This window comes from Lepidothrix coronata, unplaced genomic scaffold, assembly GCF_001604755.1.
Source record: "Lepidothrix coronata isolate B3197 unplaced genomic scaffold, Lepidothrix_coronata-1.0 Scaffold188, whole genome shotgun sequence".
In the NCBI taxonomy this organism is placed as follows: domain Eukaryota; kingdom Metazoa; phylum Chordata; class Aves; order Passeriformes; family Pipridae; genus Lepidothrix; species Lepidothrix coronata.
In genome coordinates, this window is record NW_016690368.1 from 542,810 (window position 1) to 568,544 (window position 25,735).

Consider the following 25,735-nt stretch of genomic DNA (forward strand, 5'->3'; position numbering starts at 1 on the left):
GATTTTTTTTTGTTTTAAATTTTATTAAAAATTAATGCATGTTACATTTTCAAGTGTAAATACTGAAAAATAGCCTATGGCAAAACGAAAAGGCACAGGATTAAAACCAGCTTAATTGTTTCCATGGATACATGTTTTGCTATTTGGCAAAAAGTATTTTATACACTTTCTACAAGAATAAGCATAATTTTAAATATATCTCTGAAGGGTGGGACCCTGTAATTTAACCATGAAGACAGAATTTGTACTCCTAAAACGTGATCATTCCAGTGATATGTCACTTGAAGGTTGTTCTTTGGAGCAGAGGAACTCGAGTGCAGGAGGAGAGTGCAACAGGCATCTCGACACAGGGCTCACTGTGTGACATGTCACGACAAACAGCGATCTCTGACAGCAAAGCAAAGTGCAGGGGTACACACAGCAGAGTTTACAGCAGCTCTAACCTGATTTGGGGAAGAATGCACCAGAAAGTGGACCAGAACACTGGGAACGGATCAGTGAAACACCTCAGACAGGTTTGCTGAGCCTCAGAAGGCGGAGCTGGCATATTAAAATTATTGTTCCTTTCTGAAAAATAGACTTGTGGCTGTTTGTTGGGTTTGTTTTCCCTTAAGCATTAGTCCTTGTAGCCCTGATGCAGTGTCTTGATAACAGTCGGGATGTCGTTGGAAACAGTCGCTCTGGGCGGGAACACCCCGTGGGCTCCGGCCCAGCCCCGGCTCCTGCGATCCCCGTGTGCTGCCCGGGGCACTGGGACAGCTCAGTGCCGTGGGTCCAGGGTTCCCACTCCAGCAGCTGCCCCGTCAGCCCTGGCTGGGACTGAGCAGGAGAACACCAGGCACGTCCCTGCCACGAGCCGTGTGTGGTGGCCCCGGAGCGGGTCACCCTCCCTGTCCCTGGTTACCACACCCGGCATTTCCCTGCGGGGTGCATGGCTGTGCCCCTCTTACAGCGGAACACCTCAGAGAAGGCTTCGAAGTTCTGCAAGGATCCCAGCACCCTAAACAAAGGGAAGACACTTGTTAACATGGAGGCCCAGTACATGCGCTCTCCAGTCATGGCAGAAATCCTGAAAGCTAGTCTGGATTTATCCAGTGCGTTATAAAACTCTCCTTCTGGGCTGTCTTGGTGCAAGGGGGTGAATGAAGTGAGTTAGGAGTCAGTAAAACCCACCTGTACTTCAGAGGGCTGTGCACGTCTGTCTTTATGGACTGGCTGGCATATTCTGGTCTGTAGGAGCCACACCAAACCTGGACAGGGAGCATTGATAATCAGTGGGTCAGGGTTTCAGGGAGTTCATTTTGGGAACATTCTCACTGGCTTTCTAAGTTTTCCTAAGGAGCCATCCCAGTTTGTTATGATATCACTGGAGTATGTCTTATAGAGAGGCAGAATAGATACAAGTATTATTAATTAGTTTTTGTTTTACAAGGTCTCGGATCAAGATCTCATGCTTTGGGATCAATCTATTAGCAGGTGGTTTCACCAGGTGTTTCCTTCCTCACATGAACTGAAGTCTGAGAGCCTGGGGCACCACCCTGACTGTTCTTACCTGGGCAAAATTGAGGAAGAAAAGCTGTTTGTGGGACAGGTTCAGTCCAGGAAGCTTTGGCTCCTTCCCTTCCCGTTCCAGCCACTTCAAATAGGCCTGGAAAAGACCATAAATCCAGCTGAGAGGAGCAGCAGGAGGGGGATATTGAATGTTTTATTGGGGTGGGAGGCTTTAGCCACAATATGAATGAACCCAACATGTTTCCCTTCTGTACTTCTGTGGGTTTTCTCTCTCTAATACAAAGAGTACAGAGAATTTTGTGACAAAGCTGTCAGCATAAGCTCTGTTGACTTCATTGACTCTTTCCACAGGAATTTGTATCTGGAAATAAAGTGTTAAGTCTCCTCCACAGCTCTAGAGTGATGACTTCTCTCTCTTCAGGTAACTGCTCATAAAATAGCAGATATCAGCCTTGCTCAATGTTAAATCCATTACCTCTTATTGTTACACATTAATTGGCCAATTTGCCTTTTTTAGCTATATTGACATGATGGAGACAAGTTAATGTGTCCTCACGCTGGTTAATTCCCAGTGTTCTGTTTCTGCAGCCTCTCTGTTGCTGAGATAGTCCCAAAGCACATGAAACAAAAGGGAGAGCTGAGGGTATAAATAGATCCAGCACCACAGAACGTCCCAGGATTCTGTAAGCAGGCAGTTTGTGTCATCCCACTCTGCTCCTGCACACCTGTAATGGCCTTTGAAACAATTCTAACAAAGTCATTGATTGGAATGCTGTCCCTCAGGGGCAGAAATGTCAGTTAAGATTTCTGAAAATCCAGGGTGGGCTATGAGCACCCTTAACTGGTGCCATACTCAAAACACCAGAGATAAAAAAGCTGCACCAGGACATCTGTAAGGGCTATTTGTAGGGGAGAACATTCCCTGCTCACCCTGGAGCTCCACCTTTGGGCTGCTCCTGGGTCCAGGAATGGCAGGTCCTACTCTGATTGGATCCATGGGAACAGAAGCTTCTGGACATATAACTGAGGCTTTAGCTTTTTGCATGTGGTAATAACATGTTAAGTGTCATTTTTTTTAGGACAGAATGGGTAACCCCACTGCTGGATGCCAGGTAAGGTTAACTCACAGTGTGTTTGAGTTACCTTGTAGGCCTGTCGGACTCCTCCGTTATCTGCAATGTTTTCTCCCAATGTGCTGATGCCACTGACCTGTGAAAAACAATCATTTATTTACTCCATAGCCAGTAAAATCAGCAACTCCAAGAACCACAGGCTGAAGCACAGTCACACAACACAGACAAACAATGGCTTTGTGCTGGGGCAAGAAAAGAGAGAATAAAAATTTAAAAAAATCACAGGGAAAAAGCTGTAGATTAGAGACCCTCTGTATGAATGTACCACAAACAGGAGCTGGGCTGGTGCTGGGCAGAACCTCCCTGCACACAGAGCCTGGGTTTGCTGGGCTGCTGTTGTGCCTTGTTCCCAGAACAGCCAGCTGTAGGGTTTGGGGGGTGTTCTCTGTAGGGATTCCCTGTTCCCAGCCCTGTGCAGAGGGGGTGGTTGTTACTCACGTTCTGCCCCCCTGCCAGCTCCCAGGTGTAGTTCCCGTACTGGTGCACCATGCACAGGGACTGCTCCTTGAAGTGCAGCGCTGAGAAGTTGCTCCACCAGTCCAGCATGTTCCCATCTTTATCAAAATTCCTTCCTGCAGGGAAATCCAAGTTAAAAAGCAAATTTTTCGGTGAGAGCATGTTGGAGCCACTGTTCTTCCAGGGCAGCACCTGGGATGTCAGAGCTGGGCCCTCCCTCCTTCCTCCTTTGGTTTGGATGCTCAGGAATGTTTGTGGCACAGCTGATCCCCTTTGTCATGAGGGAATGGACAAGATCAGCTATGATTTCTGTTATTCCATGATTTCCTGTTCAGTCAGCAGCCCTGACTTCAGCTAAACCACTAAGGCCTGGTTTTATTTCCAGCTGGATTATGCATCATGGAACAAAACTTCCCCCACCTTTGAGGTAACTTAGGTGCTTGTTCTGTGTGTCCATGTGACATAACTGAGGTTCAGGGAGAACTAAAAGCTGGAATTGGAGTTCTGGGGTTTGTGTTCTCAACTCTCTGTCTAGAGCAAGGGTTTTCTCTGCTCTGGAACTCAGTTTCTGAGGCTGTGTTGTGTGTTTATGTGTCATCTGCACAAGATCAATTACCATAAAAAAAACAACTTGAAGAAAACCCACGTGTAAAAAAACCACTGACTTATGGAGTCAGAAGCGAGTTTCTGCCCCAAACATTTTTACATGGCATTCAAGAAAGATAATAAAGTCAATTTATTTCAAGCATTCGTGTTGAAGAACAAAATCTCCCGGGATTTCAAGACACTACTGAAAACTCTTCTGCCCCAAGAACGTCATTCCCTGATTTCACTGTACTCTGGGAGCCTGTGTACCTGCTTGCTTTGTGTTTCTGATCTGATGATGCTGTAAGAGTAACAGTTTTTCCTGAGAACTGCCATTGCCTGAATTTATCTTTGACATCTGCTGGTTTCCTGCGTGCCCTGTTTGCCCGTGGAACATTCCCTGCAGAGCCATCCCTGGGGTGTTCCCGGTGTGCCTGAACTGCTGCCGGGCAGGCTGTGACTGTGTGTGCAGGGACCTGCAGGCCCAGCAGTCTGTCGCTGTAATTCCCGACAGGGGAAGGAGTTTGAGCTGGAATAATCCCATTTCCCAGGAGTTTGAGCTGAAATAATCCCCTTTCCCAGGTCTCTCCTCACCGTTGTCGTCGAAGCCGTGGGTGATCTCGTGCCCGATGACCATCCCGATGCCCCCGAAGTTCAGGGCCTGTGGCTGGTGTTTGCTGAAGAAGGGGGGCTGGAGGATCCCAGCAGGAAAAACTGCAAAGAGGGAGAGAGAGGGGGAGATGCCATCAGGTGGCTTTATTTTTGCATCCTTGGCAGACAGCTTGTTTGCTTGGTGTAAGGGTCAGGAAGGAACACCAAATATAAAATGATTAGAAACAAGCTCATGCCTCCTGTGAAATTGTTTCTCTCTTGATAAATGGGAAATGACAAGTTAATAAAGGTTTAATTTGGCACATCTGCAGCTACAGTATCTCCCTGTTTGAGGCCCAAGCATCATTTGCATTAAGTTTAGCCTAATTTGGTGCATAATGTTTGCTGCAGTGAGTCAAGAACAGAATGTTTAGGAGCTGTCTTTTGGAGACAGGCACAGTTTGTGTGCAAGAGCCATTTTATAGGGGAACTAATGGATGTGTTATTGCTTTATTTGGGTGAAGGAAATGTTAGAAATCATCTGCTGGTACCAACAACAGCTGGGGTGTAAAACATGTCCAGGAGGGATTCCTACAGACACCAAGGGCACTCGATGCCAGTCGTGCCCACAGCTCTGCAAAAACCCACCCAGCTGCTGAGGGCTTTGCCCAGCTTTGCCTCTGGATGCAGAGCTGCACTGCTGTGGGGCTAAAAATGCTGAATTAGTTCCATGCAGCAGTTTAAAGCTGTTTAAACCTACCTATCTGGTTCCTGTTGGGGGAATAGAATGCATTGACCACTGCAGCTCCAATTATCCATCTAAAAACAAACATTGCACACAGTGAGCAGTGATTTTTAATTTTTTTTTAGTCATTCTTTTAATTTAATTATTGTTAAAAAAGTGTGTATAGCAAAGGATGGTAAGGAAATAATCCTTATATGGATTATATATGTATATATAAAATATATATAATATAAGGAATATATTTATGGATGTATAATCTCTACAAGCATTATATATATATATATATATATATATATGGATATATAATCCTTGTAAGGATATATATTATAAGGAATATATATATTATAAGGAATATATATAAGGATATATAAAGAAATATAATTTGCTGATAAGGAAAATCCTGCTAAGGAAATTGTATAAGGAAAGGATTAATGTAGGGAAGAAAGGTGCATTGAGCACAGCTGGAAAGAAATCCTGACACCAGGAAATACCTGGTGGCCTGTTTATGGGCACCTCTCATCCAAAACAATTCCCAGGTAAAGGGAGAGATGCTTTTCCCCTCGAATGCTGAGCAGCCACACTGGTGTGGAAGGTGGTGACTGGTACCCCCTCTTCCTGACACTGTCTGGGATGGAGAATTTCCATGACACTGTTTCCCTCCTCCCCTCCTTGCTGGGCTGTCAGAAAGGTCTGGCACTGCTCCCGTGTGAAGTATTTCAGTGCCATTTCTGAATGTGAAACATCTTGAGGAAGGACTGGAGATTCTGAGGGAAGGGATGGATTGCTGCTGCCAGAGTCAGTGAAGTACCTGCTTAATTCCCTGACTGCCTCAGCCCCAAGCACTCTCAGCTGCCCCAGCATGACTTACACACCCTCCCCATTAATCCAGATCTTGGACTGAGGCTGTAAAACGCTGGCTGGGAACTCACATGTCTTGGTCAACTCTCTCTCGAAGTTTTTTCAAGCTCTTCTGGGCTCCAGCTCGCAGGTTTTCCAGGATGTTTTCAAAGTAATTGTGTTCACTGAAGTTTAACTAAAGAAACAGAGCTCCAGGTGTATTAGTAAGCTGTGCAGAAAGAGGGACTCCTCATACCACTGGATGTATCCTCTGTAAGAGGTTTTTTCATTGCATGGTATCAACCAGAAGTTGGCTCCCTGCATGCATTTATTTATTAATATGTTCTTTTTAATGTCCTCGGAAAGGACAGTTGTACAGGTATAAAAATTCCAAATGGCAAGAAAATAAGTGGAGGCTTTTATCTTGAGGTGTGCACAGGATACTTACATTGGCATATTCCTGATCCAGCTTGTCATTCTGATCTTCCAAAATGTAATCTGGATAGCCAATTTGTTCTTTGATTGCCATTGCCTAGAAGAAAAGAATTTAGTGTTTCCCCTTAATTGTGGTTTTTGTTGGTGTGTGGTGGGTTTTCTATGAAGTGTCAATACTTTATTGAATAGAATAGTTTAGGGTTTTTTTTTCCCTTGCTATTGGAATGGTGCTGATGGTCCTAAAGTCAATGAAATGTTTTCCCTGGGGGATTGCATTGTGTCCAATTGCCATTCTAGTTGATGTGGGCTAACAAAGGATTAAAAGGAAAGGACAGTGTGATAAGATAATGGAATAATGAACATTGAAGTATTTTCCTCCATTCTGTAGAGGAACTGGAAATAGAGATACAACAAAATTCAAAATATTTCATATTCACAAGGGAATCCTGAAGTCCCCTGTTGTCTCTGACCTTCTCCCTGGCTTTCTCCTTGGATGCCTCGTCCATCCACTGTAACTCATCCAAGGTCTCCACGAACACTTCGCGGATCTTCTCTATTAAATCTCGCACCTAAAAGAGAACCAGTGAGACACGAATCACTCACATGATTTACATCTCCCCAGGCAGAGCTAAGGAGGGGTGAAAAGCTTCCTGCTGAAGCCTGATGTCCCCAGATTCTCTGCTCTAAACCACAGTGCTCAGCATTCCAAAGAGATCATAACCGAGCTCTCCTTCCTTCCGACTCTTGGCGTGGGGGGGGATCTTTCACAGGCAAAACATTCTGGGGGCTCAGACGGGAGGGAACGGGCTCTGTGGGCACGGTGGAGGTACAGTAGTACGAAGGGTATAAACTACATACCATCCTCTTGCTCTCACCAGCAAAAGTCTCCCGGACATACATCGCTCCCACCGCGTTCTCCATGTTGTTGTTGACGTAACTCACGCACTCCCTCCACCGCGCCTCCTCCAGCGTCGTCCCGTAGAGAGCCTGCAGCACCAAGCACAGCTTTGGCCCTGCCTGTGCACCTCCACATCCTCCCCTAACCAGCAGCTCAGCCTAAGGCAAAGGTTTCCACTGCCACCCCGGGGTTTGTTTGGGGATTACGTGACTTAACCGCGGCATCGAGGGATGGTTTGGGTTGGAAGGGACCTCAGAGCTCATCTAGTTCCACCCCCCTGCCATGGTTGTGTTAACAAGGACTTGCTCTGGAGCTGTTGGGCTCTCCTCCAGCCCAGCTGTCCAGGCAGGGAGGAAATACCTTCCTGTAGCTGGCCCGGGCGTCCTTGAAGCGCCGGCTCAGGCTGCTGACGCGGTCGATCACCAGGCGCCAGATGAGGTAGTTCTGGATGGTGCTGTGTGGGAAAGCAGAGCTGAGCTTAATCCCCTGCAAAAACCAACACCAGTGCAGCCAGCCAGAGAGGGATCTCAATTTTGGATGGAGACAAGGAAGCAAATGACTGCTGCCAGTCCTGGGTTTCATGGCATCTGCAGGGGACTGTTCTCATTTCATTAGGGTTGTCCAGCTCAAGGACTGGACTGTCCTGTTGCTCAGGGATTCATTTCCTATTGGTTTTCCTTCTGGAATGTAACAAGACCTAAGCCTGTGATGTACTTTTGCTTCCCATTTAACCTTTTCTAAGCAAGCAGCAGGTGAGACACTTGGTACTGAAGTGCTCTGAGACTCCAAGACCTTCAAAGACATTTCCCATATTTTACAGGGCTGTCATTTTCCTTGGAGAAGCTCTGGCAGAACTAGAAAGGGGGGTCCAATGATTGACATATCCACAATATTTCTGTGAGTTTTGATGGCATATTCTCCAGTTTTTTACCTTGCTGAGTACTTGGAGATGATTGCCTTCAGCTCTTGCAGGTAGGGCATGCCATAGACAACCACCTCCTCCTCTGGGTCAACCTGGACACTTACTGAAGACATGACACCTTGGATGAAGAAGGTCCAGTTAAATTCCTAGGCAGACAGAGAGACATGCCAATGGTGGGTGTTTAAGTGCCTTAGTAACTGGACTTTCTACAGTTTTATGGCCTTGAATGCAGCTGTAGTGTTGTTCAGCAGAAAGAAGCTTTTTAAGAGACTCTGAAGACAAGATTAAGAATGGGATTGATTTTATACCTCTTTGTTGAGTCACTGACAAATTCACAAAGCCACTTCCATTGGAATTAAGAGACTGAAAGTATGAGACTGCTCATTAGCCACTTACATTCAATGCAAACTTTTCCTGGAGCTCCGTTAAGGTCATTTTGTTGTACAACAAGGTGACATCGTGCCTCTCCTCTGCTGGGGTCGTTGCCTGGAGACATTCACAAGGTTATTACTGGACTCAACTGGCAGAAATATCAATGGCTGAAATCACATGCATGTGCACAAATGCACACTCAAATAACATCCAAATAAACCATTTTTCTGGGGAGAAAGGAAGCTCATTTGATGGTGTCCAGTGCTGCTCTCTAAATTTCAGTGCAGGAACTCTGGTCCCTGCTATTCAATAATATTTTAGTGACATGCTGAGCCAAGGGGTTCCCTCTGTCCTCTAGAATGGCAGAGCAAGCTCTGGGAGTTTTTTAGGGGGCTGTAGATTTCTAAGGATGCGAGGGAGCAAGCCCTGGTGTTCTCACAGTGTGTGTTTAGCAGAAGATGGGTTATCCTGCTTTAGAAGAGTTCCAAACATAAACACAGCTAGGACTGGAGCAGCACAGCAGTGTACTCAGCAGTCTGTTATAGACACAGGGACACTGATTTCTGGGCTGTTCATGGCACAAAAACTCTTCTTCCCCCTGTTTTCTGGGCCGTGGGTTTCGTGCTGGGTTGAAAACTGCTGCACAAACATCAAGAGATCTGCCCCCTCATCCCCTGGCATCCTGAGCTCTGGAGCTCTGTACTCACATTTGCAATCTCTGTTTCAAGCTCCATCACCTTTGTCATCTCCTCTTGGACAAAGGAGTCGTCTCTAGACACGTTCTGGTCCTCCCGGATCATTTTGGCCACGGTGATCATGAACTGCAGATAAGCCTCTCTCACCTGCACACAGGACACAGGGGGTGTGGGCAGTACTGAGGGGTTTTTTTTCCTGTAGTAGATACCACTGCCACACCTTGGAGCTCAGTTCAGCCTGGAATACCCTGCAGGGCAGTTCCCAGCCTCAAAACACACTTCCTGCTTCCCTGTGCAATGCAGCTCTGGCACTCTGAGTTAGAATTGCTGAGAAGGCTCCGTGAATTGAGTTACCCTGTGGGAACAGTGATCCCCACCAGCCAAAATCCCAGAGTAAATGTGGAAGGTTTGAGTCCTCTGAAAGCAAACCATAAATCTTCTCAACTCTGGTTTCACTGTCTGAGACAAAAGCTCCATCTCAAACAGTTCCAGAGATACCTTTGCTTTATTTCTGGTGGGAGGTTCTGGCTGATTCATGCCCCAGAAAGGGCTTTGAAAAGATATTTGGCTGCTGAAGGAGTACTGACCCCTGATGCAGGAAAACTTAAAGTCACCTGTTCTTCTAGTACACTTTTCTTCCTCCAGAGACCTTGGAAACCAGATAAACACAGTAACTGTTGTGAAGTTGTGTCTGGGCACTTACAGGACGATGATTTGTGGTTTTAGGCTGAGCCCTTAATCAGGCCAGACTCCCCCAGGCCTCAGGAGGAGCTTTGCCAAAGGATGCTGGACTAAAGCACAGGGGGAGTTTGGGTCATCAGAGTTGGGTCATTGTCTGGGGGCAGCGAGCTGGTAAATAGCAAATAAAAAGGGGTTGTGTCTCCTCCTTAGTCATTAGAATTAAAGACACAGCCTTGCCCACGCTGGTTTATGGCTTCAAATTAAAGCTGTATCGAGCAGAGATGGTTTTCTTTTGCTAATCTGGGATGGTCTCTGCACTGTACCTGATTTTCTATCTCCTACAAGTCAATCTATGCCTGACCTTCCTGCACCAGTGCATCAATATCCCTCTTTTCTGCTGTGACTGCTCTGTCCAGGTGACACTTGCAGGACAGACTCCTGGTCCAGCAGCTCCCAGCACAGCTACCAGGAGGTTGTTCTGGATCAGGAGTTGGCAGCTTGTAAAGGTGCCCAGAAGGTGCAGAAACAATCCTGTGCAAACCTCACAGGGCTGTATTTAAGCTGTATTATCTGTGAGAATATAGTCAAATACACCAAAGTAAGAAGCAAACTCTTCCCACTGATGTTTTCATCTGCCCTTACAACCACGAGACAAAAGAGTCTCAAATGCTGATTGTTGTCCCTCTGTTTTCCCTTCCATTCTTGTTAGGAAAATTGGTTTGATGTTGGGCTGCAAATACTCTTTGTTAGCATGACATAATTGAGGGAAATACAATGTACTAAAGCAGAATTTTCATCTTGGAAACAGATAAATTATCTGGCTCTGTTTGCAACAGCTTTCTGTGTATTTACAGAAACAGAGTTTTTGCACAATCAGTGCTTTTGCCCCGAGCATTGGCAGAGAAAAACAGCTAGAAAATCTTCTCTCACAATTTTCCTGTAATTCTGGGAAAAGGGGAGAGTAGGTGGCAGCAGATTCTTACTAGCTGAGTATCAGTGGATTTAGAGGAAGATACAAGGGAATCCAAGACAACCTGCACTGAAAATGTGAACCCTGTCCTTCAGAATTAGAGACTGTTTAATGATTTTGTTTTCCCATAATATTCTTTATGGTTGGCCAATTCTGGGGAGGCTTGATATTTATACAGTTGTTCAGTCCTTTTGTAAACGTGACAAAATTTTGGCATAATTAGGAAAAAACGTAGCAATGAATGTCACAGTCCAACTCTGATTGTTACATGCCCTGAAGATTAATATATTTGAGTTTTCCAAAGCACAGGGATAAGTAATAAAGTTGTTTTAGTGGCACGTGGTAAATAAATTACAAGGAACACTCACCCTTTGATAGTTGCCCCCATTGAAGTAGTAATCCCTGGATGGCATTCCCAAGCTCGGCTGGTCAATCTGGAGGAAAACACATTTCTCTGGTTAGTGATGGACAGGAACTGGGGTTGTCCAAAGGAATCCTTGAGAGGCAACATGAGATGCTGTTCCATCCTTCCAGTGCTGGAATGACACTGCAGCCAAACAGCCAGAGAACTGCAGCTCTCCAAGGACTGGGGGGGTGGAAGGTACAACTTTGGTCTCTGGATTTTTGGGTAAGGACAGGATGGATTTTAGTGCGAGTTAATGAGAAAATCTTTCAGTCCCCATTGAGATCCAAGAATAGATTTGGGCAACTTTTCTAAGTTGCTTGACTTGAGGGCTGGACTGGCTGCATGAACAAACTCTGAAATATTATTTACATATTTTAGACCCATGGTTTCCTGCTACATGTTAAACTTCACCATCATTTTGTAAGTCACAAGAATTTACAGCCCTTAAATGCTGTAAATCAGCAAAGTTCCATTGATTTTTATTTCTTTTACTGAAAAAAAAAATAAAAAAAGCTGCCACAAAACCTTTCCCAATATTTCTTTGAGACAGGTCTGTCACTTGGGGCACAGGGCTGTTCCCTGCATTTGGCCAGTGCTGTGCAGTGGGAATCTCATCTGTCTGCAGTGTGAACAAGTCTCCACTGTGATTCTGGGATGTAAATAATGCCCTGTAATTTTTGGCTCACATAGATGATGTGCCTGCTGGAGTCCCGGTCGTCGTTCCACACGAACATGTCGATGAGGACACGTTTGTTAAACCTGGAGTTCATTATGGACAGCTTTTCTTCCATGCTCCAGCTTGGCTCTGGGGGATAAAAGGGAGAACAAACACCATTTATCCGCCTGTGTCAGGACTGATTGAAGTTGTGCAGTTTGCTGTGCTAAAATTGTTTAGATCTAATTCTATATATGTGTGTGTGTGTGTGTGTTAAATATGTGTGACCCCCTGACTCTTGTTGATGAAGAAAAAGTGAAAATGGGGGATTTAATTCAGTGACAGTGGCCTCCCTAGTGCAGGAAATGATTCTGACTGCACATTATTGAACCCTTTCAGGCCCAGCATTACCTTTGGTTTTATTCCAGTCTGCAGAAGCCACTGGCCAGTCTCCAACCATCCTTAAGGCCTCCAGCAGAGGCAAAGAATCTCGTTGCTCTATAAGGCCTGAGAGAGGAAAGACAAATGCTGTGTTGTTTTCACAGAAAAACAGGTAATGGGCCTGACAGTTTAAATCTGAAACTGAATTTGTCACAGTCCAAAAGCAGAGACACCGTGAAACCACCTGTGCCCTGCATCAGCCTTCAGAAAAGCAATGAAAACACTTCTGAGGCTCCAGTGCTGACTTTTACTGGACTGGTTTGGGAAGGATGAACTGGGACAGGTTTGTGCATTCTGAAGGGAAGGTTTGGCTTCCACCCCAGGGGCAGGTACCCAACCTCCATCCTCTCCCCTTCCCAAATGTGCACATTAGGCCTTAATGCTGCACCCAGGCACCTTCACCCATCTGGAGATGAGCTTTCCAGGCAGGTCCACAGAGGTTAGACAGGTATTGACTGGACTGAACAGGACATTGGTGCTTCTGTACACTCAGTAGGGAACCCGGGAATCAATGGAACAAGAAGAGACTCACTCTCGTTCATGCAAGACTTGTAAAGGATTTTGGCTTTCTGAAATGCCTCTCTGTCCCCTTGATCTGAAGTCTCCAGCACACCTGGGGAAGGAACCATTGCCATGAGATTTGTGCCCTAGAGAGCTTTGATCATTTCACAGAAATCCCTGAGAATTCAGGGCTATGATAAACACTTGTTTCTGTAGCCTGCAATTACTGTGAGACTGGAGAGCCCTTTAGAGGAGCTATTAATGGCAAAAGTGTCAGGAGGAAGGATGTGCAGGCTCGTCCTGCTCCTTTTGAAGTTAGTATCAAATCACCTGTGGCTAATTTTTAGTGGGAACAGGATGTTCTTACAAAATGGGGGCAGTAAGAGATGTAGAGATTAAAGGACCAGAGAGAAAAAATTACACTCCACACTTCTCTCTGCAGGGTTATTTCTCTGTGTGATGTGTAGCCAATAACCCCTGACACCAGACACGAGTGTGAGGATGGAGTAGCCTCGTTCCCACCTTTCAGGATGATCTCCAGCTCGTCCCTCAGGATGTCGAAGATGCTGTACCTGGAGCTGGTCTCTGGGATGACATGCCTGCTCAGCCAGCCCCCACAGGCGTACTGGTAGAAATCCTGGCACGGGTCAGCTGCGGGGTCCATGTTCTGGATTATTCTGGCAGCTGGGGACCAAAATTGGAGAGCTGAATCCCACAGGCTGCCCAGTGATCTCTGGCACTACCAAAGCCTATCAAGGAGCTGCTTGGCAAGAGTCATTCCCATGTATTGGGACTTGAAGGATCCCATTTTCTGCTTAAAAATGCCTGGGAGCCTCTGAGTGGCAGAATAGCTCTCCCAGAGCACAGTGCCCTGCAGGCATGGGGTGCTGCCCAGGGCTCCCCTGTGCTCCAGCTCAGGCACCTGCCTAAGAAACAGTGTTCCAGGGGAGAACTGGGAACACTCCTGCTGGAGTCTCACCTCTCCTGAGCTGTAGATGCCAAAAATAAGAGGGTGAATGCCCCACGTATAGAATGTACTCACAGAGAAAATTCATTCTAAAGGGATTCTTCCCATCCCAAGGCACAGACTGTTGCCCAGTCCATGTCCCTGTGGCTCAGGCCAGAGGGCTCTTGGCCACAGTTGGCAATTTTCCTGTACTGCTTCCTTATGGATGATACCTCTTGGCCAAGGGGGAATCTCATTCCTTTTCAACTTCAGCCTTAAATCCTGAATTACCTTTTATTCAGGTTCAGCACCAGCACATAAAACACCCCCTGTGCAATAATCCCTCCCAGGGACCCCCTTACCTGCCGTGACACAGCCAGGGGTGGTGCATATGGTGCCTGAGTTGGTGCCATAGTGAGTTCCTGCAGGGAGAGGGGTGAGAAAGGACATGGAATTAGTTGTTTAGGAAGGGAATTGCCACCGAGGTCACTCACCTGAGCCCAGCCTGTGACAGCTCTGTTGGTTTGGAGGGAGTGACTGAACATCAGTGCCAAGGACACTGAATGACAACTGCGAGGAAATCTTTTATCTGGAGATTTATGAGGAAAATTTATTGGCAGCAGCATTACAACAGCATTGACAGTGAGTTTTAACTCTCCTGGAAGGACAATGAGACCATTTTTTTCTACCTGCTGCCTCCACAGACTTTCTGATGCAAACTCAAACTACGAGATCCCTTTCTAGGCAATCTGTTGAGATGCTCTGAGCATCTGAGCTCTCTCATGAGCTTCAATCCAAGAGATTTAAACAGGGGGTGAAAAGCCCAGAGCTGCATTCCTGCTTTCCCACTGCTCTGAGCCACCAAGATCAAATTAGGAAAAAGAAATGATTTTTATTTCTTGAAGTGTGTGTGTGCTGGGGAGTGGAGGAGTGACAGACTCGAATCTGGGGTATCTGAGCCCCCCAGACTGAGGAGTGGCCTTGGCCCTGGGAGAAGGAAATGAATTCTGATGGTTTAATTTCCTATTTGTGAAACTGGACCAGCTTGGTATCCACTTATGTTAAACAGACAACTACTTGGTTCCACACTGGAAAACAAAAGTTGATACTTTCCAACAGGATTAGATATTTTTTAAAATCCTTTTTTGATCCTTGCACTGGGATGTTTGCAGTAAAGAGTTACTAGAGAATTCCTGTCAATGAAAGCAAGTGCTTTACATGAGAGCAAACAAGATTACAGTAATTCAGAGAGAAATGAAACAGTGGGGGAGAAAAGAGGGCTTTGAAGTTCATCAGTGGGAGTGACACAAAAAGCCCCCACTGGGATGGGGGCCCAGCTGAGCACATCTGCATGAGAATAACTCTGTGTCTTGTGGCTGGGGGCTGGCAACCTCAACATGGGATGAGCAAAATACGGGTAAAAATGTGAAGCTTCACATAGATGGTTTAGCTTTTTTTTTTTTTCTTTTTTGGTGTATCTGTCAGGGGTTTGGTTTTTTTTTTTTTTGTGCTGGCTGAAGCTAAGAGCAATTTTTGGAGTTTCCTAAATTCTCTATTAATTAAACAATTAGCAAAATCAAACCTAAAAGCCCAGGGTATTTTCAAGGAAAAAAAAAATAAGAGTTTTGAGAAAAGAAATAAGTAGTTCAAAGGCAGATGGAAATTCTCTGTAAAGGAGCAACAGCAAAGGTGAGACAGAAATACCTGTTTTACAAGAACTCTCTGCTTCTCATTGTTTCTCAGGGACCAGGCAGGACTCAAGTGAAGCCTTTTTTCTTTTATAATTTTTTTTTTTTTCAGTCAAAGCTCCTGCTCTTAATGTAACCTGACAACGTCTGACTCCAGTTTCTGGAACCCAACTGCTTTCAACAAGGCTCAGACTCCCCCCTTCCCAAAGCCCTGGGGACTGGGAAGCTGTAACTGAGCTGGATAACCAGGGGAGCCAGAGCTGGTTTGGACACTCAGGGCTCTGAAACTCTGCCACGAAACCAGATCAGGAGGAGCAGCTGGTGAGGGGCTTGGAAAGTGTCTCCTTTGTCCTTCTGTCAATTATGTCCTTTATTCCTCAGCACCTTTCCTGACACAGACCCCACCTGGCCTGTGAGAGGTGACCAGCACTGCCCTGTCTGGCTTTGCAGGGGGTTTGTCAGGTCTTTGCTCACTCCACTGAGCCTCTGTCACCTGCACCTTCAAACAGCTGCAATCAAACATAACAGTGCACCTTGTGCAGCCTCAGCCAGGCAGCTCTGTGCTTCATTTTGTCAGAGCCCTTTGCTAAAACAAGAGCCCAACTTTTCAGTATAAATACAGGTAATTCTCTGTGTTTTTCTCCCCAGTCAGACGGTGCTGACAGGTTGAGTTACAGTGACATAGAGGCTCCTGCTCTGACATCCCTTTCAGTCTGATACAGCATCATCAGAGAATTGATCAGGGAAGATAAACTTTAATGGAGCCAAATAAAACGACCTTGGCTGTGGGACTACAGCAAATGGAAGAAAATGAGGGAAATGAAGCAACTCCAGATGCTCCTCCGGAGGTGAACGGCTCACCTGAGAGATGGCAGAGCTGGGACGTGCTTCAGACCCCTCTGGGCTCACTGTGGAGAATTTTGCTGTCTTAATTTGCCTTTACAAGAAGCCACCGAGCCCTGTCACGTTCCCTGGCCAGCAGCAGGAGGTGGGGATGACTCCTGAGAGCTGTGGAGCCCTGCAGGCCCCTTCAGCAGCTCAGCTTTGGAAGGGCAATTATTTTTTTTTTTAAGTACAAGTTGCTTTTCACAGCCTGACTGAAGCTCCCTGTCAGACAACAAAAGCAAAGCAAATCGCTGTGTGGGGCTCTGGAGCTCACAGCTTGTGTTTAGTGTTTCCCCACAGCACGTTTGGAGGAGCACAGATGGCTGGGGATGGCACACACAGGAACAATTAGAGCCACAGTTGTCACCATGTGGGAGCTTTACCTCCCAGCACCTTCCCTGTTCCCCAGAACTCCTCTGCAGAAGTGCTGTTGGCACTGCAACCTGCTCTTTTTGCTGTCAAACCAGCGGATTTTTTGCAGCAAACAACACAATTGCCAAGCTCAGGTTTTCTTTGTCGGGGAGGGTGGGTCTGTACCGGGTGTCAGGGTCTTCAAATGGAGCCCAGAACACAAGTCTTTGGTTTTGTTCCTCCTTCCTTAGGATTTCTCACCTACAGGCAGGGCTGAGCCAGGATTTGTGTCAGACTCAGTGAAGAGTGTTTGCAGCCCTGCATGTCCTGTCACCCCCCAGACACGCTCCACACCCATGGAGCTCCCTCTGACTTTGACTGAGAAGGGTCTTGCCACCCAAATATCACCATGACTTATGTTTTAGCTGCCACTTCTTTAAATTCCCCATCTGCTCTGAGTAGCTGCTTTTAATTAATGAGCATTCATCTGGGCATCAGTGCAGGAGAGGAGCAGAGCTCAGCCACAGCCCCCTCTCACAGTGCCAGTGGCCAGTTCAGATACTGCTCCTGGTCAGCAGGTTTGTGTAAATCTGTTATTCAAGTGTGCAAAACCCACACTCACAACATAGAAAATGTAGGAAGAAAATGTGGGTTTTTGGAAACCCCCAGGGCGAGGAGTTGCTTAGACCAAGGGTTGGATTCTTCTCTGTTTACAACCTAAGAGGACAGAGCAGAGCATGACCTTGAGCTTCCCAACAGCCAGCAGGGACAACCTGAGGGGATGCAGGCACACAGAAATAAATATCTGTGAGTCTGGCTTCTGAGAAGGGAACTTGGAAGCCAGAAAGTGAATAAAATGTCACTGAAAGAAGACATTACCGGACCGGCAGTTGGGTGAGGATGGAAGTGGTTGGTAACTAAGTTGCCTGAAGAAGTTGCTGACTGATTTGATGTGTCAGCTACAATAAGTGCTGAAATGTTCTTCAGACTGTAACCTCTCCAACAAGTGCTGAGATCTGGAGTTTGGTAAATATTTGTGGAAGGGAGCTGGGAGGGAGCTGTGGAAAGGCTGTGAGCTGAACGTGTGGGTGTGATGGAAAGACTGAGAGTGTGGAGTGCTCAGGTCCAAACCCAGTGACTTCAGTCCTGTCTGCTTCCCTTGCTGTGATCACCCAAATATTACTCTGTTCTTCCTGTATTTTCCTTTAGCTTGTTTAGATGAGTTTTTTTGGGCATGAAAACTTCCTTGGATGTCGAGCATCCCCAGACTGCCTCTGGGACTGTAGAACTGCACTGCTGTGAGAGCTCCAGTGTTTTTGTTGGCTGGGAATAGAGATAAAAATCCCAGTCAGCTTTAACAGAACTACAGGAATTACTGCTGTACCCAGGGGCCTGTTTCATGCACCACAATGCTCCTCTGTGAGCTCTGTGCAAGCAGAACAGAAATAGTCTTCCTGAAGCACAAAGCCTATATATGCCTTTCTGTATTAAAAAAAGAGACAATGCAAGGCAGGACAGGTAATCCTTCTGTCTTTCTAATTTAATTTTCTAATTTAATTTCTAATTACTAGCTGAACAGAATTATTTGTTAGAGGCTGGGTAGTGCCAGCGTGATCAGGGATGTACAGAGACGAAGTGGCAGATCTGAATCTGCTCTTAGTGAACAATCCAGTGTCCCATTCTCACCTCAAAATCGACATTTGAGTGAAATTAGAAACAGAACAACCCCAGGATAACACTCTGGGTTCTACCACATGAAAGCTGCTCAGCTACACTGGTTTTCTCCTGTTGCTGTGTGGGATTTATGTTGCACAGCTTTGAGCCATAAGTGCTTTTCCCCTGGTGAGTCTGAGACTTCAGGCTCTTGGCTGAGCTTTGGGAATGGGCCCGGGGGTGACAGCAAAACAGGGCCAAGGGGAGCACTGGGACAAAACTTTTTGAGACAAAAAGACAAATGTTTCTCCTGCAGGAACAGCCTGAAGAGCTCTTCCTGCCCCGGCTTTAGACCCAAACAGGGCACGCAGACACCCACTAAAAGGTGACATTTCTCCTGTTCGGTTCCTACCTGGAATTTCCTAAAGCTCGTGGCTGCTCCAGGGTGAGCCCACCCCGGGTGTCCCCTGGAGCAGGAGATGAGCTGTGTGTGCTCAGGGGGAGCAGAGGCACAGAGGGGCTCTGGGTCAAACCCCCTCCATCCAGCTGGGAGGAACCAGCCCAGGACAGGCAGCACATCAGCTCTGCAGTGCCTGGCACTCCTGCTGCCCAGGAATGTCTGAATCTGGGAAACACCTCCAGGGAGAGTTTAACTGGCCATACAAGAATGCAAAATATTTACATTTTAGGCTTGTTTTCTCCCAGAGAAGCTTTCCAGCAAACAAACGTAGTTATCGCTGGCTCCCTCCGTGTGTTTGGGTGAGACCAATGTGTGACCAAATATTAACACCTGAATTATTCAGGCAGCAAACAAATATTAACACCTGAATTATTTAGGCAGCAAATCCCCACAGAGCTCAATATTTGACACAGAAACTCCTCCTCTAGTACCTTTCCCTGGGGAATTTCTTTCCTCCCATCTCCTGAGCTGGTAGAACAAACTTTCTGATGAACTTCACGGATACCAAACACTCAGATTTCACCCAACATTCAACGGCTGGTAGCAAAAGGAGCGAACAATAAAAAGGCTTTTCCCAGGAGTTATTGCCCAGAATTGTGCAGTGTTTCCCTTACAAGTGCTGAAAACGCAGTTCCCTGCAGCAGGGGATGCAGAGACAGGGGAAGGACACAGCAGTGCCTTCTCCAGGTTTGCTATTCCTGCTTTAGTTCTGTTCTCCAGCGTTTTAGCAGAGATGTGAATCCAAGAGGCTTTAATGGGAATGACAAACACAGGCATTTGATGCTTCACAGGATTTTAAAGCAGGTGTGCTGGTGGGAAAAAACTTCAGCTTTAGTTCGTGTGCTCTGTAGCTGAAATATTCAGGCAGAACACCTCAAAATAAGGTGCATCAGTGTCAGCAAGATGTTTGAACTAAAGTCACTGAACCAAATCACACTCAGAGATCCAACTGCCTGGTGGAATATTGAAAAAGTCTCTTCTTTCCTCAGCAGGAAGTGGCATTGTTTTTTAAAGCTTTCACATTTTAATAAGCAATTTCTCCTTTAGAGAGATTGTTTTAAAAAGTGTTTTAAAGCAGCTGCTCCTTTAAAAATCCTGACAATGATGAATCTTGGCTTGTGCTTCTTGTGTAAGGAACTATCAATCCTTACACACAGACACACACCCTCCCCCTGAAACAGCGCAGCATCTTTCTCAAAACAATGCTGAATTCAACAAAATGCATGGAATTCATTGAAAACACAGAATCTTACATCATATAATTTAAAAATTAAGTAAAATCCAACACAATCTCTATGCACAAGCTGGGAACAAGGCAGAGACAGCCACATCCCTCACAGAGGTGACTTCACTGTCCCCCCTGGAATTTTATTTTCATTTATCTCTGAACTAAAAAAAAAAAAAGAAGAAAAAGACTTGTATGCTGTTTGCAGAGGGAAGAGGAGAATCATTCCCAGGTTCTTACCTCTGCTGCTGGCATACAGGATCACCAGGGCGACGGCGGCACAAGTCATGAGGAGCAGCAGGACAGCCAGACCCAGTGCCACAAAGCTCCAGGGCTTCTTCCCAGATTTCGTTGATTTTTCCACAATATCCATTTGGCTTTCTGATTTCCCCATTATTGTAACTCTAAATCGGGGAGGGGAGGGTAAAAAAAAAAGAATTAAGGGCACAGCTAAATCAGCGCAAGGGTAAAAGCAGGAGAAAGCAGGGAGGAAAAGGAAGCAGAATAAAAGCAAAGGGAGAGAGGAAAGTTCCAAATTATTACATGTATTTGTCCATTTGATTGTCCACAGATTTGCCAACCTCATTCTCCATCTCCCGAGCTGTGTGTGCCCTCGGCGGGGCTGCGCTGGACTGGCTGCCCCGGGCTCCCAGTGCTGCAGCGCCAGAACTTCAGGAGCCTCTTTGGGAAGTGTGGAAGAGTCTCATGACCAGGTTGGGCAGCTCCTTTCTCCCGAACGGGGAAGGAGGGGGAAAACTGCCGCCTTCCACCCCCCACTTTGGAAGTCTCTCGCTGTTTTGAGGAATTCCTTCCGCGGGGCTCCGTTACCAGCCGGGGAATCCACCCCGGGATCCTTCCCGGTGCCTCCGAGCGGGGTCTCCGGCGCGGGCGGAGGGTCTGGAGGGTGGGAAGCTCCCGGGACACGCGTGGGCTCCCGGGTGTGCAGGAGGCTGTGCCCGGCAGCCCCTCGGAGCCCCCCGAGCCATGCTCGGAGCGGGAGCTCAGCCCTGCGCCCTTCCCGGCTCCAGGGAAATGGAAAAGATCCCAAGCCCGGGCAGCCGCGGGAGGAGGGGTTGGAGCGGGGCTGGAGCTGCTGCGGCTTCTCCCGAGAGTCCCCCCGGCTTCCCGCAAATCCCTGCTAGCCCTCAAGGGCCACAGGGGAGGGGGTAACCCACCGAAACCCTCCGGCTGCGAGAGCGGCCGCGGCTTTGGGCTGGGATGTGTGGGAACGGCTTGGGTTTGGGAACAGGATTTATGGGCTGTTGTGGGCAACGCACCCCGGTCCCTTGTGCTGCTGCCGGGGAATCCGTCTGGTTACAACCGGGAAAGGTAAAAGGGCAGGGAAGGAGTGTGATTCCCCTGGGGGTTGGTTTTGTTCTTCCCCAGAACCGGCTCTGCAGTGAGGCAGAAGCAGGTCGGTGTCTGGGGGGTTTGTCACAGAGCTGCCCGAGTTCACAGTGGATAAATGGTCAGGTTGTGCCTCTCCCGACCTGCGCTCCCAGCCCTGTGTGTGCTCGGGAGGAGGTGCTGAGGGCAGAGCAGGGATTCCTTTGTGGCAGCCCTGATTTGGGAATGTACACACAGTGTTCCAAGGGTAGGAGACAATGAACACCAGTTTCTTCTGCCAGGAGTCCAAGTCTCCTCTCCCAGTCAGGATTCTGCCTCAAAATCCCTGTGAGAATTTGCCTTTTTTTTCGGAGTCATGTTATCTCAGGCTTCTGTCGAGTGTGAAGGCAGCTATTCTCATCCCACCAGCTGAGGAGGAGGATGAGAACACAGGGATCTGAAGGGCACGTGCAGATCCTGGGTATCCATATGGGAGAAAAAGCTGCAGAAGGCAGGGTCGCTCATGGGGACAAAACTATGCATTTAATGAAGATTTAAATCATCCCTCATTTCTGTTTGCAGAAAGTTCTACAGCTAAAAAAGACTCGTTTCCTGTGTATGTGAGTCTTCCTTACTGCTGAGCAGTTTTGCTGGTACCTTGCAACGAGGGTGGCTCTGAGGAGGGTCCTCCTGGTTGAGGTCCATAGCACTGCAGGTATCTCAGGTTTTAATGTAGTTATTTTTGGAGATTTAAGGTAGTTATTTTTGTACCATGGCTATAAGATACTGCAGGGTATTATTTTGCCCATTTTGGAATTGCAGAGTTAAGATGCCAAGAATCTAAGAGCCTTATTCCTACTGCTGGGCTGTAAGGAAGTAAAAAAACCCCAAACAACCCAAACAAAAACAACCCTTCTGTGTGAGAAGAAGCAGCAGCAACTGTAAAGGACATATTTGCAGAATCATTAATTTTGATTGTCTTGAGCAACTTTGTGTGGTCACTGAAATAGGGCAATCCATCATCCTGGCAGTGCAGCAAGGTCCCTGTTCTGCTCCCTGCTTCTGAGGGGACAGACCTGCTTTGGTTTCTGACACTCTCAGCATCACCTTGGAGCCTCTCTGGCAAAGGAGACTTGATGCTGCAAAGTGGAATGGGGTTGTTTTGTCATTTACTTTTTCCTAAATCTCACATTCAGCTGAATTATTCCCCGTTGAATCACAGGGGAATTCCCTGCAGGAATTTCCATGTGCTGGTCTCTCACCTGCTGGTCAACTCCACAGTCCATTAGCCCCTCATTTTACAAAGCAGCTTAAAAAGCATCATCTCTCTTGCAATACAGAGAAGGTGAACACTGATCTGGGGAACTTTTCTTGCAGAAATTGAGGAACAGTGGGGGTTTTCAGTTCTTAGAAAACATCCTCTTTCCCCAAAGCAGTGTGGACTCAAAACATATGAAGCAATGAGGCCTTCGCTGTTTGGGTTGGGCTGCTTTGAAAGGATTTTTCCCTTTTTGCTTACTTTGTAACTTTGTGAAGGAGGTTCTCCTGTTACCGGAATTTGGATGTGTAAAGAGCTCTCAGTTACAGTTTGGAAAAAGCCTCAGATCAGAGATTTTTACACTTGGATCCTGGAGGGATGGGGCTGGAGCAGCCAGGCTGGATGACTGCCTGTTTTTAGGATGTGTTCACTGTGAACTGCAGGACTCCACATATGAATATTCACTGAAAAGGTGCTTCCTCAGCCCTAAGGCTTCCCCAGCCACACAGAACTACCGTGGTTCCTGAAGAAAGACAGGGAGCTGCTCTGCAGTTTTATGCAATGCTTTTCTCCTTGGGAAAAAATCTCAAGTCTGGGAGGAATTTATGGTCAGAGTGTTCCAGCCCTGGACAGCAAATAGTACAGCTGGTGCCTCATTTGCCTGGGAGGCTGTATTTGATTTTTTTTTTTTCATATTTCCCCTGGAGAATCTGGAATAACCATGGCTATACCTGGGGCACTGCACTGGGAGGAGATAGTAGCCAAGGATAACACTACCTTGCTCAGGAATTTGGCTGTTGTGTCTTAGTTTCCACAATGCCAAGTTGACCTGCAACTCTTCCTTCAGAAGGAATTGATTCTGGAGATAAAAATTGTGAAAAGCTGTTCATTTTTCTTCCTCTGCATCTTTGCTTTACCATCAGAGGTTGGGCCTCAAAAACTCTTATGAGGATATATTATCCAATATTCTTATATATATCTGATATTTGTCCATGAGGATATATTACCTCATTCAGTTCCCTGCCATCCAGAGGTTTTGCACAGTCTTTAGTCTTAGAATTGATGTAATTGAATGTTCTGGGTCACCTGAACAGCTGATCCTGTGTCTGCTGCTCCCTGAATGCTCCCAGAAATCCAGGGATGCCCAGCGGGGCAGTGATTTCCCAGCCACAGCTCTGGGCTTCTCCTGCAGGTATTGAACAGCTCCATCAAAGGCACCAACAGCTCAGTGTCCTAAAGCAGCCAAAGGACGTGGCAGCATCTTCAGGGTGATGTGTCTTAAGTGTTGTTACCATGGAAACAAGGTCTCCATCTCTCTGTGTTACACTCCTTACAGGCTGATCCACACGGAGATGTGAGGGGAAATCACACACCTCTGCATGTCAGGGGTTGTAGTTTGCCCTGAACCCTTTGCCTGTGCAAAAAAAGTCCCCTATAAATAGGTTTTAGGTAGTCCTGTGTCAGGGGAAGTGCAAAACCAGCTCTGCAATCACTTCCATGTGAACTGCAGGTTCCAGATGACCAGTAAGTGCGAGAGGCAGAGGGACTGAGAGCAGCTCTGAAACTCCTCAGAGACTGCTCAAAACCTCTCTTATTGTTTACCTCTTTGGTTTTAGTACAATAAAGAACCACCAGTGTGGAGAGAGAGCTCTAATCTGTCGTGATCTGTGTTTCGATGTTCAGGTTACACAAAGGTGTATTTCTTCTGCTCATATGAATTAATCTAAACAGGAAAACTCACCTGAACCAGGATTTATAACACATGGTCAGATTCACTCTCAGCATCGCTGGGTTTGTTAAGGAAGCAGAGCAGTGTCACTATTCCATAGTCAGACTTAAATGAGTCTGGTATATGCATTTACCTTAAACATGGGAGAGAATCTGAAGCTCTGGGGTGACATTAAAACAAAAAGCCCAAGCAAACAGCCTGGCCCCAGTAAATCAGCACCACGCCTGGCTCCAGGACAATGGCTGGATGTTCCCTGTGATTTATTGGAGCAGGGCTGCCGAGCACAGAGGATAACTCATTGTGCTCAGACATAATGGGTCTGTCTTTGGGAGCCGGTGTAACCCTGTCATCTGTCAAGCAGCATAAAAGAAATAAAACCCAGCACTGAAATATCTTCTTGGAGCTGGTTGGCTCCCAGCTGAGCGTGGTGGAAATAAGTCCTGGTAGAGGCACAGCTGAAACAGGTTAGAATTGGGAAAACCTGGAAGTTTAGGTGATGTTTCAAAACTCTTCTCTCACCCTCCCTTTAAAGATGAGCATCTTTGGAACATCAGCAGAGCAAAAAAAACCCAGCAGACATTAGTGCTGTTGTGTGTGCAAGGTAAGCAAGGATTTCTGCCCTGAATTTCTCAATTCATGCACTTTGCAGAGACAAGCAGGAAAAAGGGGAAGGTGTCTTACCTTGGTCTGGTGGAGGATGTTCCTCAGCCGCAGAGCTCAGGTGGCTCGTGTAGTTCCTGGGGTGGAATTGAGGTGTTTGTGCTTTCTGGCAGCCAGAAATAAGTGCTTATTCATGTTCTCAGCATTGATGCCTCTACCAGTGATGGAATGGCAAAGTGCTGTGCCTAAATCTCCCTCTCTTTCCCTTGAACACTCACTCACTCACAGGTGGCTTCCAATGCCCAATGAATTAAATGCTGAGGCTTCTCAGGGAGATTAACCCTTTCCATATTGGAAATCACTTGATTTTACATCCAGACTGGAAAACACGTTGCATAGCAGGCACAAACCCTGCTGCCTGTAAGTGGACAAGGTGATTTCCTGGCTTATTAGCATTTATTGCTTATTAGCATTAGCAAAGTCTCTTCTGTTACAGCAATTAATTCTTAGGAAAGTCCTCCAAATTTTCCACCATGTGCTTTACTTTTTCCCCCAAGAGGTTTTTCAGGTATCTGTGGCACGAAGACTTCTGGAATGCAGTGTCTCCTTTCCACACTTAATTTCAGTGCAGTGCTGAGTATTGCAATTACATTCTTAATACATTAATAATACAATTATATGCACGTGACTTAAAGGGTGTATTTTTTGCCTTGTTTTGCTGTACAGGAAGACAGATTACAAACAAAATAAAGATATTTTACTTTGTTTTCATTGACTGA

At 46.6% G+C, this 25,735-nt stretch overlaps 1 protein-coding gene across 3 annotated transcripts; it reads right to left on the bottom strand.

Moving 5' to 3' along the window:
• On the bottom strand, positions 1-25,208 carry MMEL1 (membrane metallo-endopeptidase-like 1). 3 transcript variants are annotated; one of them, XM_017831311.1, is made up of 23 exons: positions 25,038-25,208; positions 20,284-20,447; positions 14,144-14,203; positions 13,358-13,519; positions 12,867-12,947; positions 12,305-12,400; positions 11,925-12,043; positions 11,201-11,266; positions 9,194-9,328; positions 8,511-8,600; positions 8,124-8,260; positions 7,553-7,646; positions 7,153-7,281; positions 6,765-6,863; positions 6,308-6,391; positions 5,952-6,055; positions 5,038-5,096; positions 4,281-4,400; positions 3,084-3,217; positions 2,656-2,721; positions 1,553-1,648; positions 1,174-1,250; positions 1-1,000 (listed from the first exon to the last, which is right to left on the bottom strand). In XM_017831311.1, the coding sequence occupies exons 2-23, from the start codon at positions 20,435-20,437 to the stop codon at positions 901-903; spliced, it is 2,262 nt and encodes a 753-aa protein (XP_017686800.1). In that variant the 5' UTR covers positions 20,438-20,447; positions 25,038-25,208; the 3' UTR covers positions 1-900. The 3 variants fall into 3 exon arrangements, with proteins under 3 accessions (XP_017686800.1, XP_017686799.1, XP_017686798.1); XM_017831310.1 differs by lacking the exon at positions 25,038-25,208 and adding an exon at positions 20,625-20,912; XM_017831309.1 differs by lacking the exon at positions 25,038-25,208 and adding an exon at positions 20,587-20,911 and having other exon boundaries at positions 2-1,000.
• Positions 25,209-25,735: the final 527 nt, after the last annotated feature.

Excerpts from the sequence above, each read along its gene's own strand:
- MMEL1 (XM_017831309.1), bottom strand. The coding sequence starts at position 20,636 with ATGGAGAATGAGGTTGGCAAATCTGTGGACAATCAAATGGACAAATAC. Across the intron at positions 14,204-20,283 it reads CCTGTATGCCAGCAGCAGAG|GAACTCACTATGGCACCAAC; the intron begins GTAAGAACCTGG and ends CTCTCCCTGCAG. Across the intron at positions 6,392-6,764 it reads AGGAGAAAGCCAGGGAGAAG|GCAATGGCAATCAAAGAACA; the intron begins GTCAGAGACAAC and ends CTTTTCTTCTAG.